Below are 14798 nucleotides of genomic sequence, written 5' to 3'. Positions count from 1 at the left end.
CAGAAGCTTGAAATGCATCACAATATAAACACCTTTGGGCTGAATATATAGGACACATCTCAATTAGTAAGAATGAGTCCTTAGAAAAAAATAACTATCACCTTTGGGTAGATAGATTTCTGTAGAGTCAATAAACTCTCTTACTAATAACTTACACTACCTTTAAAATTAATGTACATAATTAACCTCCTTTGGGTAGCTAATGGCATGCTATAAAATTAAAGGAGCTTCACAGTATTCTTATTGAAAGAGTTCCAAAAATTGGAATGAATGAACCACTTTGGTGGTGCCATCCACGCCAATTCAGAAACTCGAATATGCATAATAATTGAAACAATATATAAAGCCTTTAAAAAAAAAAAATCTCTCAAGAGGTAACGTTCTCAAACTGAAGAAAATTTTCAGATCTGATTTTTGGATGTTTGGGGTGTTGATTTGTGGAGAATATTGTAGATCTGTGGCTGATTTAAAATTTCTGCAATACCTACATTGTAGATCTGTGGGTATTTGATTTTTCCACATATATATCTCTTAGATTTGGAGGTGTTTAAAATTTCTGCAACCTATATCTTAGATCTGAGAAAGTTTTAAAATTTCTGCAACATATATTGTTTAGATATGGGGTGTTCTAAACTTTCTATAGTATTAGGATTGTTTGGGTTGAGATTGGTGATGCAAATCTCAGATTTATTAGTATTAAACTTTTACATAAACTCAGATCTATGGTTGTCTTTATAATTTCTGCAACAAGTTTCAGATTCAGTTTGGTACTTGATTTAGAGATTTGTAAGATGCAAAAATTTAAAAATGTGATTACTCTTATTATACAAATCAGATTTCGATGATTCTTGATTCTATGAACTCATATTGACTAGAAGAGCAAAACCTTTCAAGTTTTTGTAACTCGAATTCAGTCTTAGCAGATTGATTTACAAGAACAAAATACCCCTTTGTTAATTATAATTTTTTTTTAAGGTTTTAATCCTAGTATTAATATGGCTTTGATACCACATGTTAGAATTTCTGGATCATTATACTAGGAATTAAAACACCATAATAAAATAAATTTTATCACATACCGTTTATTCCATCCATTCTGATACAGTTTTTTTCAAGAGCAGTTCTTACGTATAGGAGAAACTCTAGGGCTGGCTCTTTCTCTCCCTCTTCTTTGTTTATGTTGTCATTTAATGGGGCAGACAACCCTCTAACTCATATATATAGTATTGAGTCAGAGTAGGATTTTGGATGGGAGAGGGGACTGGGCCAAAATAAATAAAACAGTTATTGGGCCCTCCCACTAAGGTACCCAAATAACCAAGAACCAGGCCCTACACCTCCATACCATATTTCCACATATATATATATATATATATATATATATATATATATATATATATATATATATATATATATATATATATATATATATATATACCGGAAAAACACTGAGATGGACTGTAGCCCAAAACTTTATGGATCACAACTTTATTTGGGCTTCACCAGTCACTAGGGCCGGCTCTTTCTCTCCATCTTCTTTATTTATGTTGTCATTTAATGGGGCAGACAACCCTCTAACTCATATATATAGTATTGAGTCAGAGTAGGATTTTGGATGGGAGAGAGGACTGGGTCAAAATAAATAAAACATTTATTGGGCCCTCCCACTAAGGTACCTAAATAACTAAGAACCAAGCCCTACACCTCCATACCATATTTCCATATATATATATATATATATATATATATATATATATATATATATATATATATATATATATACATACATATACCGGAAAAACACTGAGATGGATTGTAGCCCAAAACTTTATGGATCACAACTTTATTTGGACTTCACCAATCAACTATCTGAATCACTTTCAATTCGTTTTTCATAAATAATATAAAACACACAATCAATGGTAGCCTATATTTTAAATAAAATCTTACAGAAAGAACATGTTATCGTCACATCGTGCAGAGGAGCAAATGTTGCTCGCCTGTAATCATTAACAAAGATGATATCGTGGAAGAAGTGAATGGGCATTTCTCGCCTTCACTACAATACAATAAGAAGAGTGGTTGAGATCAGCCTCCAATCCCCAATGTGGTTGCACACAACCGGAACTACCGCACTCTTATATGGATGGTGGATTAGTATTCAATAGCCAGAATAGCCAATGCATGTATAAGTGTGTGCCTGCCTCTGCGTTGTGTGTGTCTGTTTGTGTGTGTGTGTGTGTGTGTGTGTGTGTGTGTGTGTGTGTGAGAGAGAGAGAGAGAGAGAGAGAGGGGGGGGACTTGGCTTTACGAAACGCTTTACTGCTAAGATAAGATTGACCAAATGTAGGTGAAAAAGCAACTATAGGTTTTGTATTAAATTGGTACAATTTGTTTTTTTTTTTTGAAGAAATATGAGCTTACTCAACTTAGTTAATATGAATCTCGGAACATTTTTTGATATATTTGATAAACACCAATTAAAAGGCGACATTTTTTCAATCTTGGTTATAGCTGTTGTAGGAGTAAATTGCACTAAAATTTGCAAAATTCATGATTGGAGAAGAGTTAACCCTCTCTGCTTGTAATCAACTAGGATAAGTCAGCCTAAAACCCTTCAAAGTAGGGGGGATTTGAAGAAGCAAACTGAATTCCTTTAGCAACACTAACAAGATGCAATGAAATTCATACCCATTCTGTGGGTGTAAACATGTTTGCCAGCTTATAGACAAGCCTCAAATTTTTGAAGTTGGTCGAGGGCAATTATATTGTAGAGAGCAGCAGGAGCAGCAGCAGCAGCAATAAGAGTCCCAACTGGATGTAAGTGTGATAAGATGGACTTCGGGACATTTCTTAGATAATGCTTTGCTTAATTATTTATTACTTTTGGCTAGGGTCACCAATAACCTGGGCCTGATGGGCCCAGCAGCCTGCAAGCCCGATCCAAAAAAAGGCTTGGGTCAAGATTTCAGGCCCTAAAACCCAATTAGGCCTGAATCTTAGGAAGCATATTCAGGCCATGCCACAAATTGACTTCTTTTAGAAAATACATGTGCCATGAATGATAGCCTGGCCCAAGAAATGTCCATACTTGGGTCAGCTTCTTTCATGACAAGCCCAAGCTTTCGCCGGGCCTGAGTTCTGTGCTCCAGCCTGAAATCAGTCCTAGGCCGAACCCAATCCATTGCCTCCTAGAAGGAACACTTGTTCTTTTGAACAGCTATTATTTTGGTAAGAATTAAAAAGAAATGAAAAAAAGCTATGTTGGTCATTCCATAAATTGAGGTCTGAAAAGCAATTCCATTCAACAGTAGAAAATTAGACATATAACATTATAGACTACGAAATCATTAAAAGCAAGTGTTCAAGAACATATGCTCTCTAGAGCTTCACCAACAAGTCGGTCATCTGGCCTACACTTCATTATATACAGGGCACTAAAGGCCTTTCCCCTATTAGTCCTCCCTTGCTTCTGACCTTGGCAAAATATAAGTGTCTATAACACAACCAATTTAATAAAACTTAAGCACCACCGGAATTTATTCTGTATGATGATAATTGAAAAAAAAAAATAAGGCGATCGAATGAAATAAGACATCCTTTTACTCTTCTTGCACTAAAGGAAGATCTTGACATACTTAAAGGCCCCCCATGCCTTCCGATCTCCAATGCTTGGCTTTCTCAAACCCGTTGACATAGAATTGGAAATCATCGATCGTCCGATCGATCTCTTCTTCAGTGTTCATCACGAAGGGACCTAGCTGAGCCACAGGCTCACCCAAAGGCTCACCTCCAATGAGCACAAACCTAAGGGGCTTGGAGCACTTGTTCCACACTTCCAGCCCATCACCTTGGCCCAGGAGGAGGAGGTGGTGCGGCCCAACTGGAGCAGTTCTTTCAGAACCAAACACTCCTTCGCCTTCCAGGACGTAGACAAATGAGTTCCATGTTGCTGGGATGGGCTGACGAAGATGGGCCGATTGCCTGACTTTGAAATCCAAGTACATGGTTGGGGTCCTGGTGTACACTGGAGATTGGACTCCCATGGACTCGCCGGCTATGACTCGGACCTCGACGCCATCTTTAGCCATGCAAGCTATGTCACTGCTTTGTATTTCTTGATATCTTGGCTCGATCCTGCAACGAACGAAGGGATTAAGAATGCATGACATTTAAATATTCCTAAGATTATAAGTTTTAGTATAGCTAGCACCTAATATCCCATTTCAATAATCAATGAAATGTGTGGTGGTTATTAACGATTTTGCTAAAAAAAAAAAAAACTACTGGAACTTAATATCAATGATAGAGAACTTAATGCGGATCAGGAAAAATTGAAATGAAATACTGATTGATGTTTTAATTGCTTCTAAATAGAGTCAGCTGACCGGCCGAGAAACTACTAAACCTAGCAGGTGTTACCACCACAATTATTCGTCTGGCCCATAAAGTTGGAGCCTGGCCTGACCTAAAACCACAAAAAAATGATGTGGATCAAAGTCTCATTAATCATCAAAGTCCAAATCCTGGTGCCAAAATCAATGCGAATAATTGACTAGATCCACTTGCACCACCCAAAGCAAAATGCCAAGATGCAACCGAGGCAATTCACATAGGAGCTCCGAAAGTCGTCGCTGCCCTGCGACGGAAAGGTGTTCGTGAGGTGGACACAACCACCATAACATTAACAATGCCTGAATCATTACACCGAGCCTTCCGAGTTACCCCACCAGATGGGCAGGAAATTGCCCTCCAAGCACGCATGCATCCGGATCCATAGATTTAAGTTCCAGGAAACTTCTCCGGGTTTCATATTCCAGTGTGCTAATAAAAGTATCTAAGAAAGTGACACTTCATGATAATAGCGTGCATCATGATGATGTATTAACTATGAAGGGTTCATTTAGGCACACTCACATTTTGTTCGTGGAGGAGAGATTGACCCATAGTTGCAGGCCCTTGGAGATCCCCGGCCCCGCCGGCATCTCGGAGTGCACGATCCCCCTGCCGGCCGTCATCCACTGCAGGTCGCCGGCCTTTATTGTCCCCTTATGGCCCTCAAAATCCTCATGCATGACTGCTCCCTGAGATTTGAATCATCACATAGAGGCTTTGTTTATCTAACATCATGGCTTAGATTCATACATATGCTCTTAGAAGTAAAAGAAGCCTTGGGAGGTTTGAGCTGAGAACCCCACAGTTGGTGGCTAAGCAAGAGGTTCGAAGTTGATGGACTAACAACATTGGTGGGGCTCGAGCATGGGCGTTCACCTAATTGGTGGCGGCCCATTCTATAAATCTGGGACACCATTGCCCCACTTCTAAACCAGTCCCACAGAGAGAGAGAGAGAGAGAGAGAGAGAGAGAGAGAGAGAGAGAGAGATTTCACAAGGCAGTAGGTCTGATATTTACCTCGAGCATGTAGGTGACAGTCTCAAAACCTGAGGTTTGGAAGAAGAAAGAGAGAGGAATAAGTTAGAACAAAGACATATCAACGGTTCCAGGAATGCAAAGTAAATCTTTCAAATCTATACCTCTGTGCGGATGATCAGGAAATCCAGCAGGAGCAGCAACTGCAATGCATTAGCAGAAACCAAATATCGAATGGTTAGGAAAATGACAGAGCAACATTAAATTAGCATCACATTAAATTTTTTAAATGAGATTAGATACCAAAACCCACCTGAGAACTCATCCAGAACAAGGAAAGGATCAAAGTACTTCAGCTCAAACCTGGTAACACCAGACTACCATTAAGCCGACGGAAAAATAACCGATTTTCGAAGCATTCCAAGAAGATTAATATCGTAGAAAGTTTCATAAAGTTTCGATATGCACCTTCCAATGCTTCTTCTGACAACGGCGCCATCGCCTTCATGCTGAGGTCTTGCTTGAAATTTCCTTACCACATGGCGAGGCTCTTGGAGAACAGGGGAGATCTCTGTTTCAGCCATTGAATCCTCTGTTTGTACAGAGCTTGGGAACTCTGACAAACCGTGAATGGTTTGGGATTGCTTCTTTTTGTTGGAGAGCGGGAGATGGAGCCTGATGGGTTGGGGAGATTGAGAGAGAGAGAGAAGGGGAAGTGGGGCTTTTATAGGGGGCAACTTGGGATCTCCTCCATTGGAGTTTGGACTTTGTGGGGGTTTCGTTATGGGAGACTTCACCTTTTCGGTCAAAGGTACAAAGCCTTGGCCATCTCGTGTTGCCTTTATTCTCGGCTTTGGAAGTCCCAAGTCTCGCGGCCTATGAGTTGATGTCATGCTGATGTTATGCTGATCTTTGTAAGAACTTGGTTAAGGTTCCCTCCGTTTTAGGGACTCGGCAAACTCCTTTATGGAATAAATGAGTTGACTCAATTGGCTTGCTCTAGATTTTTTTTTTTTTTTTGGGTTAAAAATAGCAATATTAAACATAACGTATATGGATACAGCCAAACTCAACAAGGTGCTATACTATGTAGCTAGATTTTTGTATGACTTATGTGCAGGTGATTTAGACCTACTTGCATGTGTAGATAAAATTTACCTCCCATGAACTATCTATAAATGCCCATATAAAAATGTTGCAACCTTGCTTGTTCGTATGTACCCAAAATGGGCACCAATGGGGTGATTCAAATCTATATAGCAAAAAAAAAAAGAAAAAGGATTGTGTTTATATATATATATATATATATATATATATATATATATATATATATATATATATATATATATATATTAAGGTGAAAATGCATATACTCTTAGTGATTAACTAAAAAACATATTTTTTTATTTATTTAGAAAAATTCCATAATGCTTTTTATTTTTCCTTCAGATCTAGCTTTTTATCCTACCTCTATTCTGGATTAGTAATCACGAACCTTCTATCAACAGGACAAATAAGTGAATTTCTCCCTTCGAGAAATTAGAATTAGAAAAAATAAAAAAGAGTTATCTAGCCTTCTTATGTATTAATATAGATAATTAAAAAAAGATCAAAATCAAAATAAAAAGAAATAAAAATAAACTAAAGAATACAAGTTATTTCCATACCTATCGCTAATCTCCATTTTTCCTATGAATACCTGTCTATATCATTTTTAATGTGATAAATGTAGTGACATGGCATGAAAGATACAAGGGACGAATTACAACTCAACTATCTTAACTGCTATAGGATAACTCTCATGGATGTACTTAAAAAAGACATTGATGGTAGAGACCATCATTCAAGCAGCATAAAGAATGAACCAAGAATTATATATAAGGAATAGCGAAGATGAGATGTTTAACTGTAAACATGAAGGATTCAATCAAGAGTCATAATGACATATAGTGACAATCCCTAAAAAATATCCACAAAGATATGTGATCATGGTTTTATTGCATATAAATTGGAAAATTAGATTTTTTTTTTTTGTTCATTTTGATGGATCACATGCATTAACCCTAATGGTCCAGACTTAATTTTGACCTCAAAATTGGTAATACAACCATTATGTTTGGCCCAACAGACTACAAATTCTTTATTTCGCGTTTCCCTTTATAACCTCTTGTGCTTTTAGCCAATTACCAGCATGACATGATGACATACTAATGATGACAATTTTGTTTCTCTCACCATGTACATGTGTTTTGAAGAAACTTTTAGATTCAAATCCCAACTCTCTTCTTCTATCAGCATGTGGAGTTTGACTAGAATTGTCCCTTTTTGGTACTGGGATTTGTGCTAATCTCGATCTATCTTCAATCATTCACTTGTCATGATTAGCATATTAAAGTTATTTTTGGATGAGTTCAACTCAAATGTTCTCGGCGGATGGATACATTAAGTTGTCCATTTTTTTATGACTTGATTAAGAGACGTGAAAGACTGCAACGCCGGTGACGACAACGTGGAAGCCAAAGCTTCCATGCGGACTTATGGATCAAGACGTAGCAGTGACGTGTGCATGACTTGAGGCAAGTCTGATGAAAGGGTGACGGCCATTGCCTGGGTATCATAGACCGCGGAGAAGAATAAGGACTATCTCGGTGACAAAACACTACCAGAAAATCCTGGCCGTTTATTTTCTACATCTCCCCATGGAATTTGTGCCCTCAAGGGGCCTTTGCCACGCGGCACGTAGTAGTCAAATTATGTAATAGCGACCAGGAAAGCCGTTTGTGGTTGGCAAGACGCAATCTTACGTACCTGATGCCAAAATCCTTTGGATTATTTTCTTGGACGTAGGCCAGATCAGGTCTTTTTAAGCGAGTCATATCAAGAACACACAAAAGTATTTGGGCTTGATAGACTTAGTTTTGGCTGCACTAGCTCCCAAAACAAATTATAAGAGACGTATATGAAGTAGCTATTTGATTAAGAAAATAGTAATCAAATAATATAGGGGCATTATTAAGTAACAACAACTCATTGCACATGAAATTTGATCCACAATCAGATATTGATTATTAATGTAAATTGATAAATAGCTATAGTTAAATTATTATGAAGCGTAAATTGTATCTTCAATTCAAGAAGGATTAATTAGAAAAATTACTGTATTAGTTCTAAACTAATTCGGATTGGTTTAGACTCGGATTAGGCTATCTAGCCATCTTTAAACTATCCAATTCATGTTTAAGGATCAAGTTTGTGAATTAAATATGATAATTAAGATAATTTTAGTTTAAAATTAGATTTAAATTATCTCAAGCAAACGTAACTATCAAGTACATCTATTTTTTAAGATAAGTATTGACACAAGCAGGTGCCAATAATTATCCTAAAAATGATGGCAGCATTACGATATATATATATAATATATATATATATATATATATATATATGTATGTATGTATGTACACACTTTTGCATTGATGTGGCATTATGAGCCAAACTAGGGGCCAATCCATGAGGGCATAACCATAACATTTGAAAAGTCCTTGTTTTGCGGTTTATCCACATGCATAGTTTCTCATGTGATTTTATTTTATTTTATTTCCTCTTTTGGTACTTATTTTAGTCTTGTCTCATACTTTTATCTGCATTTATTTACTTGTTAAATGATATTTAAATTTATCAAGGAGTTTGAGTCAAAGCATGGATTAGAGTAGAATTCATACTTTTATGTGCACCCTGATGCGAGCTATGAAGCGCGGAAACAACGACATTGTACCCAAAAGAAGAAAAAAAAAAAGAAGCAAGTGTGACGTATGTACGACGCCATACCAAAAGCATGATGACACAAGAATGATGCATGGCGTGGTCACCAATGTCTGAAGTGCCATAATTTTGCTACGATAAAAAAACGTCTAGAAAAATGGTAAATTATTATCTTACTTCGTCAACTTTGCCAAAGGTACACAACCTCTTATTTGATTTTAAAGTTTTAATTATATTTCTAAAAAAATTAAAAAAAATATCTCTATGTATAAGATAAGACTGCGTATATCTGGTCCTTTCCAAATCTACAATGAAGCATCATGCACTATAATTTTTTTTAATTTCAAAAATTATACTTTGAATGCAATGTGATCCTTCCAACAATCTATCTATGTTAAATGAGTTTTAGAAAAAATGTATTACATAATCATCACATGATAATTTGAACTAGTTTTACGATTATAATAGCCTTTGTTTATAGGATTAAGGATAGTTTTAGGCATCTCTCCTATCCAATCTCATCCTCATCCTCCCTCTCTCTGCCAATGGTGCTTGAAAGATTGGTACTGGCCATTTGGCCCAATGACCATATGGTGGACTTGCCGGGGCCACCATCACCTCTCTCTCAATGCCATCCTGGCCCCTCTTGTCCTACTCCAAAACCGGAGTTACCAGAGTAACCAAAGGCTAAGCTAGCATAGCCTCTTCATTGCCTAGTTACCAGAGTTTGATGAGAAAAGTCCGGTGGAGAATGGAGGGATGATGTGAGTTGGTGCTGTTGGGTAAAACAAAATGAGCCTGACTTCGCTTCCAACCCTCTCAGCCATGGGTAGAGGCAGCCAAAGATTCTCATCCCGGCCTCACTGTCTATTACCAATAAAGGCCGCATGGGTTCTATATTGAATGCTCTCAAGCCTTGATCGGCATCAAAGGTAGAATTTTTGGGGAGGGTTACGGGGGAACCCAATGGGTTTTATAAAGGTGTTAAAAAAAATGAGAGAAGAGAATTATATTTCTGTCTATCTATTATAATATACAAGAGCAACATTTATATAGAGCTAGAAGACTGACGAAGTTTAGTAAGGCCGACTAAGTTTGGCATAATCAGTCTTTATAGAAACCGATAATATTTGGCACAATCAATGGTCCTACAATAATTCTAATATAAGGCAATTTTTGGACCCCAGGGCAAAAGTCTTTTGTATGAATTCAAATATGAATGGTGGTATGAAGAGTTAGTGGGGAATGCCATATAAGACCTGAAGGGCGTTATGGGAGGAATGTCGAAGAGGTGAATCAGAGGAATCCCAGTGGATTTTTATAAGAAACAATATTATCAAAACCCTGACTAATTGGCAACAGAGAGGAGGGTCTTTTAGAAACTTTGGCAGAACCCGAATGCTATGAATGATTGCAGCATGGTAAGGTTTAGGGAGCCATATTGGAATCCTCCTACAGGCTTGACGGAGTTAAGCTGTCTGGAGGGAATTCGAATGTAAAAAAAATATTCTATTGCGCAAGCTGTATTTAAGCAAGTGCCTAATAGGTAATGAGCTAGGGTAAATTTGTCAAAATCCAAATTTATATAATAAGAAGAACTAGAGAGGTGATATCGTAAATAATACACAAAGGGTTTATGAAGAAAGTGTGAGGATTCATGTGGGCATGTGTTGAGTCCCACATTAGTTATTCACCGAATAGATCTTGGGTATTTATAAACGATCAAAGAACCCAAATAATACCTTTTGGCTAGCCTTTTTGGATGAGGTCCTGAATTATTACGATGGTACCAAGCGGACCTGACCCATAATCTATGTGGACTAGGGAGCACAGCAGTACGGATTCATTGGAGCTGATCACGGGCCAATCGTGGTGCTTGTGATTAGATTTGAATAGATTTAAAGGTTGTGACAGAAAGAGCTACAGATATCCATAGAAGCCGAGTGGATCTTATTTAGAAAGACCTGTACATTTTTTTTAATAGAGACCAACGCGGTATCAAGCAATGGGCTCTAATAATCTTCAGCAAAACTTTGCTTTTTTTCATAATAGAATTGACCATTCTCATCATAAATTATCTACTTGTGAGCCTTTTAAATTAGTGGTTGTAAGGGTACTATTAATGAGCTGGATGAATTCTGCAAAGAAGGGAAGGTAACAAATGCTGTAGACGTTTTGGCTTGAGGAAAAATGTGTGGTTGTGGACCTTCATTGATATTTACATGTGATGCAAGCATGTGGAGAGGGAAGGTCTATGAAAGAGGCATGATTTGTCTATGATCACATAGCGCGAACAATAGTTAATGTTGAAGCTAGGGTTGATAGCAAGATTTTAGGTATATATATCGAATGCAGTTTGATTGTTGATGCTTCATGGTTGTTCGATCCTCGTCCGAGCTAAGCATCCTGAGATGCTCTGATTATGTGTTAGGGTTGACATTTGAGTGATGCTCTACCGATTCGTAGTTGCTTATGTAAAAAGATTTTCACGAACATGACTGCATGCTAGTAGCCATGCGCAGAAAGCAGCAGTTCAGATCATTAGTGAAAATGCTTTAGGTCCCAAGTCTTGGGGAGAAAGAAAGAAAGAAAGAAAGAAAGCCTTTTCAGAGGATGGATGCTCTATATTTCACTGTATATTTCACTGAAAATGCTTTAGGTCCCAAGTCTTGGGGAGAAAGAAAGAAAGAAAGAAAGAAAGCCTTTTCAGAGGATGGATGCTCTATATTTCACTGTATACTTCTGTGCTGCTTCAGCACCTCAGCAAGCCTATGGTCGTTGCATGCTGAATCATGATAAGTCTAATAAAATTTCTCTCTAACTTACAATCTATGCTAGTAAACTATAAATTACGTGCGAGCAACATCTTGGCTATACATATATGATTGTGCTAGAACAATGTAGAAAATCTTGCACTTTTCTTTTTTTTAGAAAAAAAAAGAAAAAAGAACAGGTGGATATCTAGTAAAACTTGGGTGAGGACAGGATTCTTACCAAGTAATGTGTAACTTACACTATTTATCATCTTATAAGCAGTGTGTATTTGAGCAAAGACCAGTTATAAAGTTACTCTCTCTATCACGCTATTATTCAGCTTCCTTATGCCTCTCTTTCTCCGAGCATCGGCCCTTCTTTAATCAAGGGGAAAACAATCCTGCAAGCAAGAACTCTCGATAAAGTGTGCTAATTTCCATGCTCATTGAAGCCACCCCTCACTTTCAAGAGGATTCACAGTATGTTGAGCTTCGATAAAGTTCTTCACTTTGCATCGAATTAAACCACATATTTTACTCTTTGTGCAGGCTCTTATCGATTTCTTTGAGTTTATTCTTGCGAACGTACCTATTAGGCTGGATACTTGAGGTGCATCTAGCATGCAGTCTTTTCTTGGAGCAATTTTTTGGCTGGTTTTGTAATCTTTTTGCATGAATTGCTCTGTCACACTGGCGTTATTCTTTTTGATCAAGGTGGGTCTTGTATAGCTGATGTATCAAGCATTCCCTGGCTGGTTCTGTAGATCAGGCCAGCTCAAATGAAAGGAGATGTATGAAGAGGACAGGACATGTGGTTGTGGAGGCCGCATCAGGTGGGACCCTGGTTAGAACAAGGTTGGTCCATTGGCTTTAGAGCAAAAGATGTTCGGCTTGGCAGGACCCACACTGTACAAGCTAACGAATATCTGACGCATCAGCTGCTGAAGGTGTTGCGTATGGTGTTTTAAAAGTTTTAAATCAATCATGTAATTGATTTGTTGACGTTTCTGTTTTCTCTCAATGGATTTATTTATTTATTTATTTTTTGAAGGCTCTGTACTGTACTTGTACCGTTATTGAAATTCAGATTTTCTTTCCTTTAATCCTGAACAAAAAGTTTAGTTCCAACCCCGCATTTAGTATTGATTATCAGTAAATCATCACTGAACAAAAGCTGAAGAGAATGTTACATTCCGTTCCTTCGGGGTTTGCCTAATGTTATAACATGGCTCATGATAATTTGTCGGATATACTTATGTTGATTTTCTTAAAAAGATTAGTTATGTTTAATATTAAAGCATGAACACCCATGGTTTAGCCAAGGTTTTTCTGACCCTCTACAAGGGTGACTACGTTGAGGTTTGGATTGTTAAATTTTAAACAAATGTAAAATGCAGAGATCATGTAAAATGGACTGCCTTTAACATTTAGCACATGAGGCATCTTGTCCCTCACCATCTTATTTTTATTTGAGCAAAAATAATTAAGAAGATTTCCATCCTATCAAATAAGAGTTTGAGATTGAGGATGTATCAACCCAAAATCTTATCCAAAATGGCTAGTTATTTGTATTCTTCAACCTTTTATAAGCAGCCAAGATCTACCTAGTGGGTCCTTATATACTCCGACCGTTGAAGCCCTAACATTCTTATTAGGCTAAAAATCCAAATTTGTTAAAATCCAATCATAAGTACCACAAATCTAATTACAAATACTACGATCAACCTGTGGTCATACGTTGCAATATCCACCAATCCACATAGGCTATGAACTTGGTTTACTCCGATATTATTTGTACCAATATGAGATCTTATCCAAAAAGACTAACCGGAAGATGTTATATGAGTTTCTACAAAAACTTAAGTTTTATCTAGTGAGTAGCCATCGTAGAACTAAATATATACACGCACGGGTTCAATGGTGTCGGGACCCACGACCTTCAGCTCCGCAAGGCATAAACATGTGGCTTGATGATAAAACCATAGTTAACTTAGGATTCACGCTCTGAATCCATCTCAACCAATCTACTCGATGGGAGTGGTCAAGTTTTGTCCTAGCCTAACAAAGATTTGGATTACAAGTTAAGTTAATAAGCTAAACCTAACATCTCAAACGGATTTTGATTGCTTGTAGTAACCTTTTGGTATATTTAGGCTTGGTTACATTCCTCCAGGTCAAAGCCCAACTTTATTTCTGCAATAGGACCAGAATGGATTGGATTGAGCTAAAACAAATATTAACATGAGCCCGATCCAAAAGTGAATTAGGCCTTGAAAAGCCACGCGCGGACCGGCCCAACTGTAAGTCCCAGTTCTCGGAGTCCATAATTTCTTAGCTTTATCATAAACGTGATTACCTTGGTTCTATCTGTCATGCCGTCAGAAATCGCACCAAAATCCTCTACATGGAATATCCTAGCCATGCTGCTTCCATGGGCAAAGTAAGAGAATATCAACAGCAAGCAAGCACAAATTATATTCAAGTTTAAACCCATTCACTCAAGCACTTTTTTGATCCTTCTTTCTTAAATCGATGCACCGAGCTCTCGATATGCATAGTTGAACAAAGGAACTTATTACCTTTATCTCTTAAAACTTCTTTCAAGTTACTGAGTTTTTTGCTAACAAAATTACCTAGAAGTCGAGATTTGCCATATAGATCAGTATTGTAACATACTAGTATCCAATTAGTATATAATTTTTTATTGGTACCGAACTAGTATACAATCTCATACTATATTGATACTTCGTACGCTTTGCCATTTTGTATTATGCTGTATACTGATATTGTAATAAGATGGTATCAGAATAGGATCCGACACCGAGATAATAAATTTTGCCAGAAGTAATGTGAGGTCAGCATCTCTCAATCTTAGCTTTGGATTTCACCCGAGTTTTTCCCTTTTCTCCTAGA

At 37.4% G+C, this 14798-nt stretch overlaps 1 protein-coding gene across 1 annotated transcript; it reads right to left on the bottom strand.

Moving 5' to 3' along the window:
* Positions 1-3318: 3318 nt before the first annotated feature.
* Positions 3319-6109, bottom strand: LOC103719048 (pirin-like protein). Its single transcript, XM_008808116.6, has 6 exons — positions 5839-6109; positions 5684-5733; positions 5535-5573; positions 5413-5441; positions 4918-5084; positions 3319-4137 (listed from the first exon to the last, which is right to left on the bottom strand). The coding sequence occupies exons 1-6, from the start codon at positions 5952-5954 to the stop codon at positions 3639-3641; spliced, it is 900 nt and encodes a 299-aa protein (XP_008806338.3). The 5' UTR covers positions 5955-6109; the 3' UTR covers positions 3319-3638.
* Between the last annotated feature and the right edge of the window lie 8689 nt (positions 6110-14798).

The sequence above is a fragment of the Phoenix dactylifera genome, chromosome 2 (assembly GCF_051530095.1).
Source record: "Phoenix dactylifera cultivar Ajwa chromosome 2, Ajwa_hap1_PhDact_Kaust_v1.1, whole genome shotgun sequence".
NCBI classification, from domain to species: domain Eukaryota; kingdom Viridiplantae; phylum Streptophyta; class Magnoliopsida; order Arecales; family Arecaceae; genus Phoenix; species Phoenix dactylifera.
This window is presented reverse-complemented; position numbering and strand designations above follow the sequence as displayed.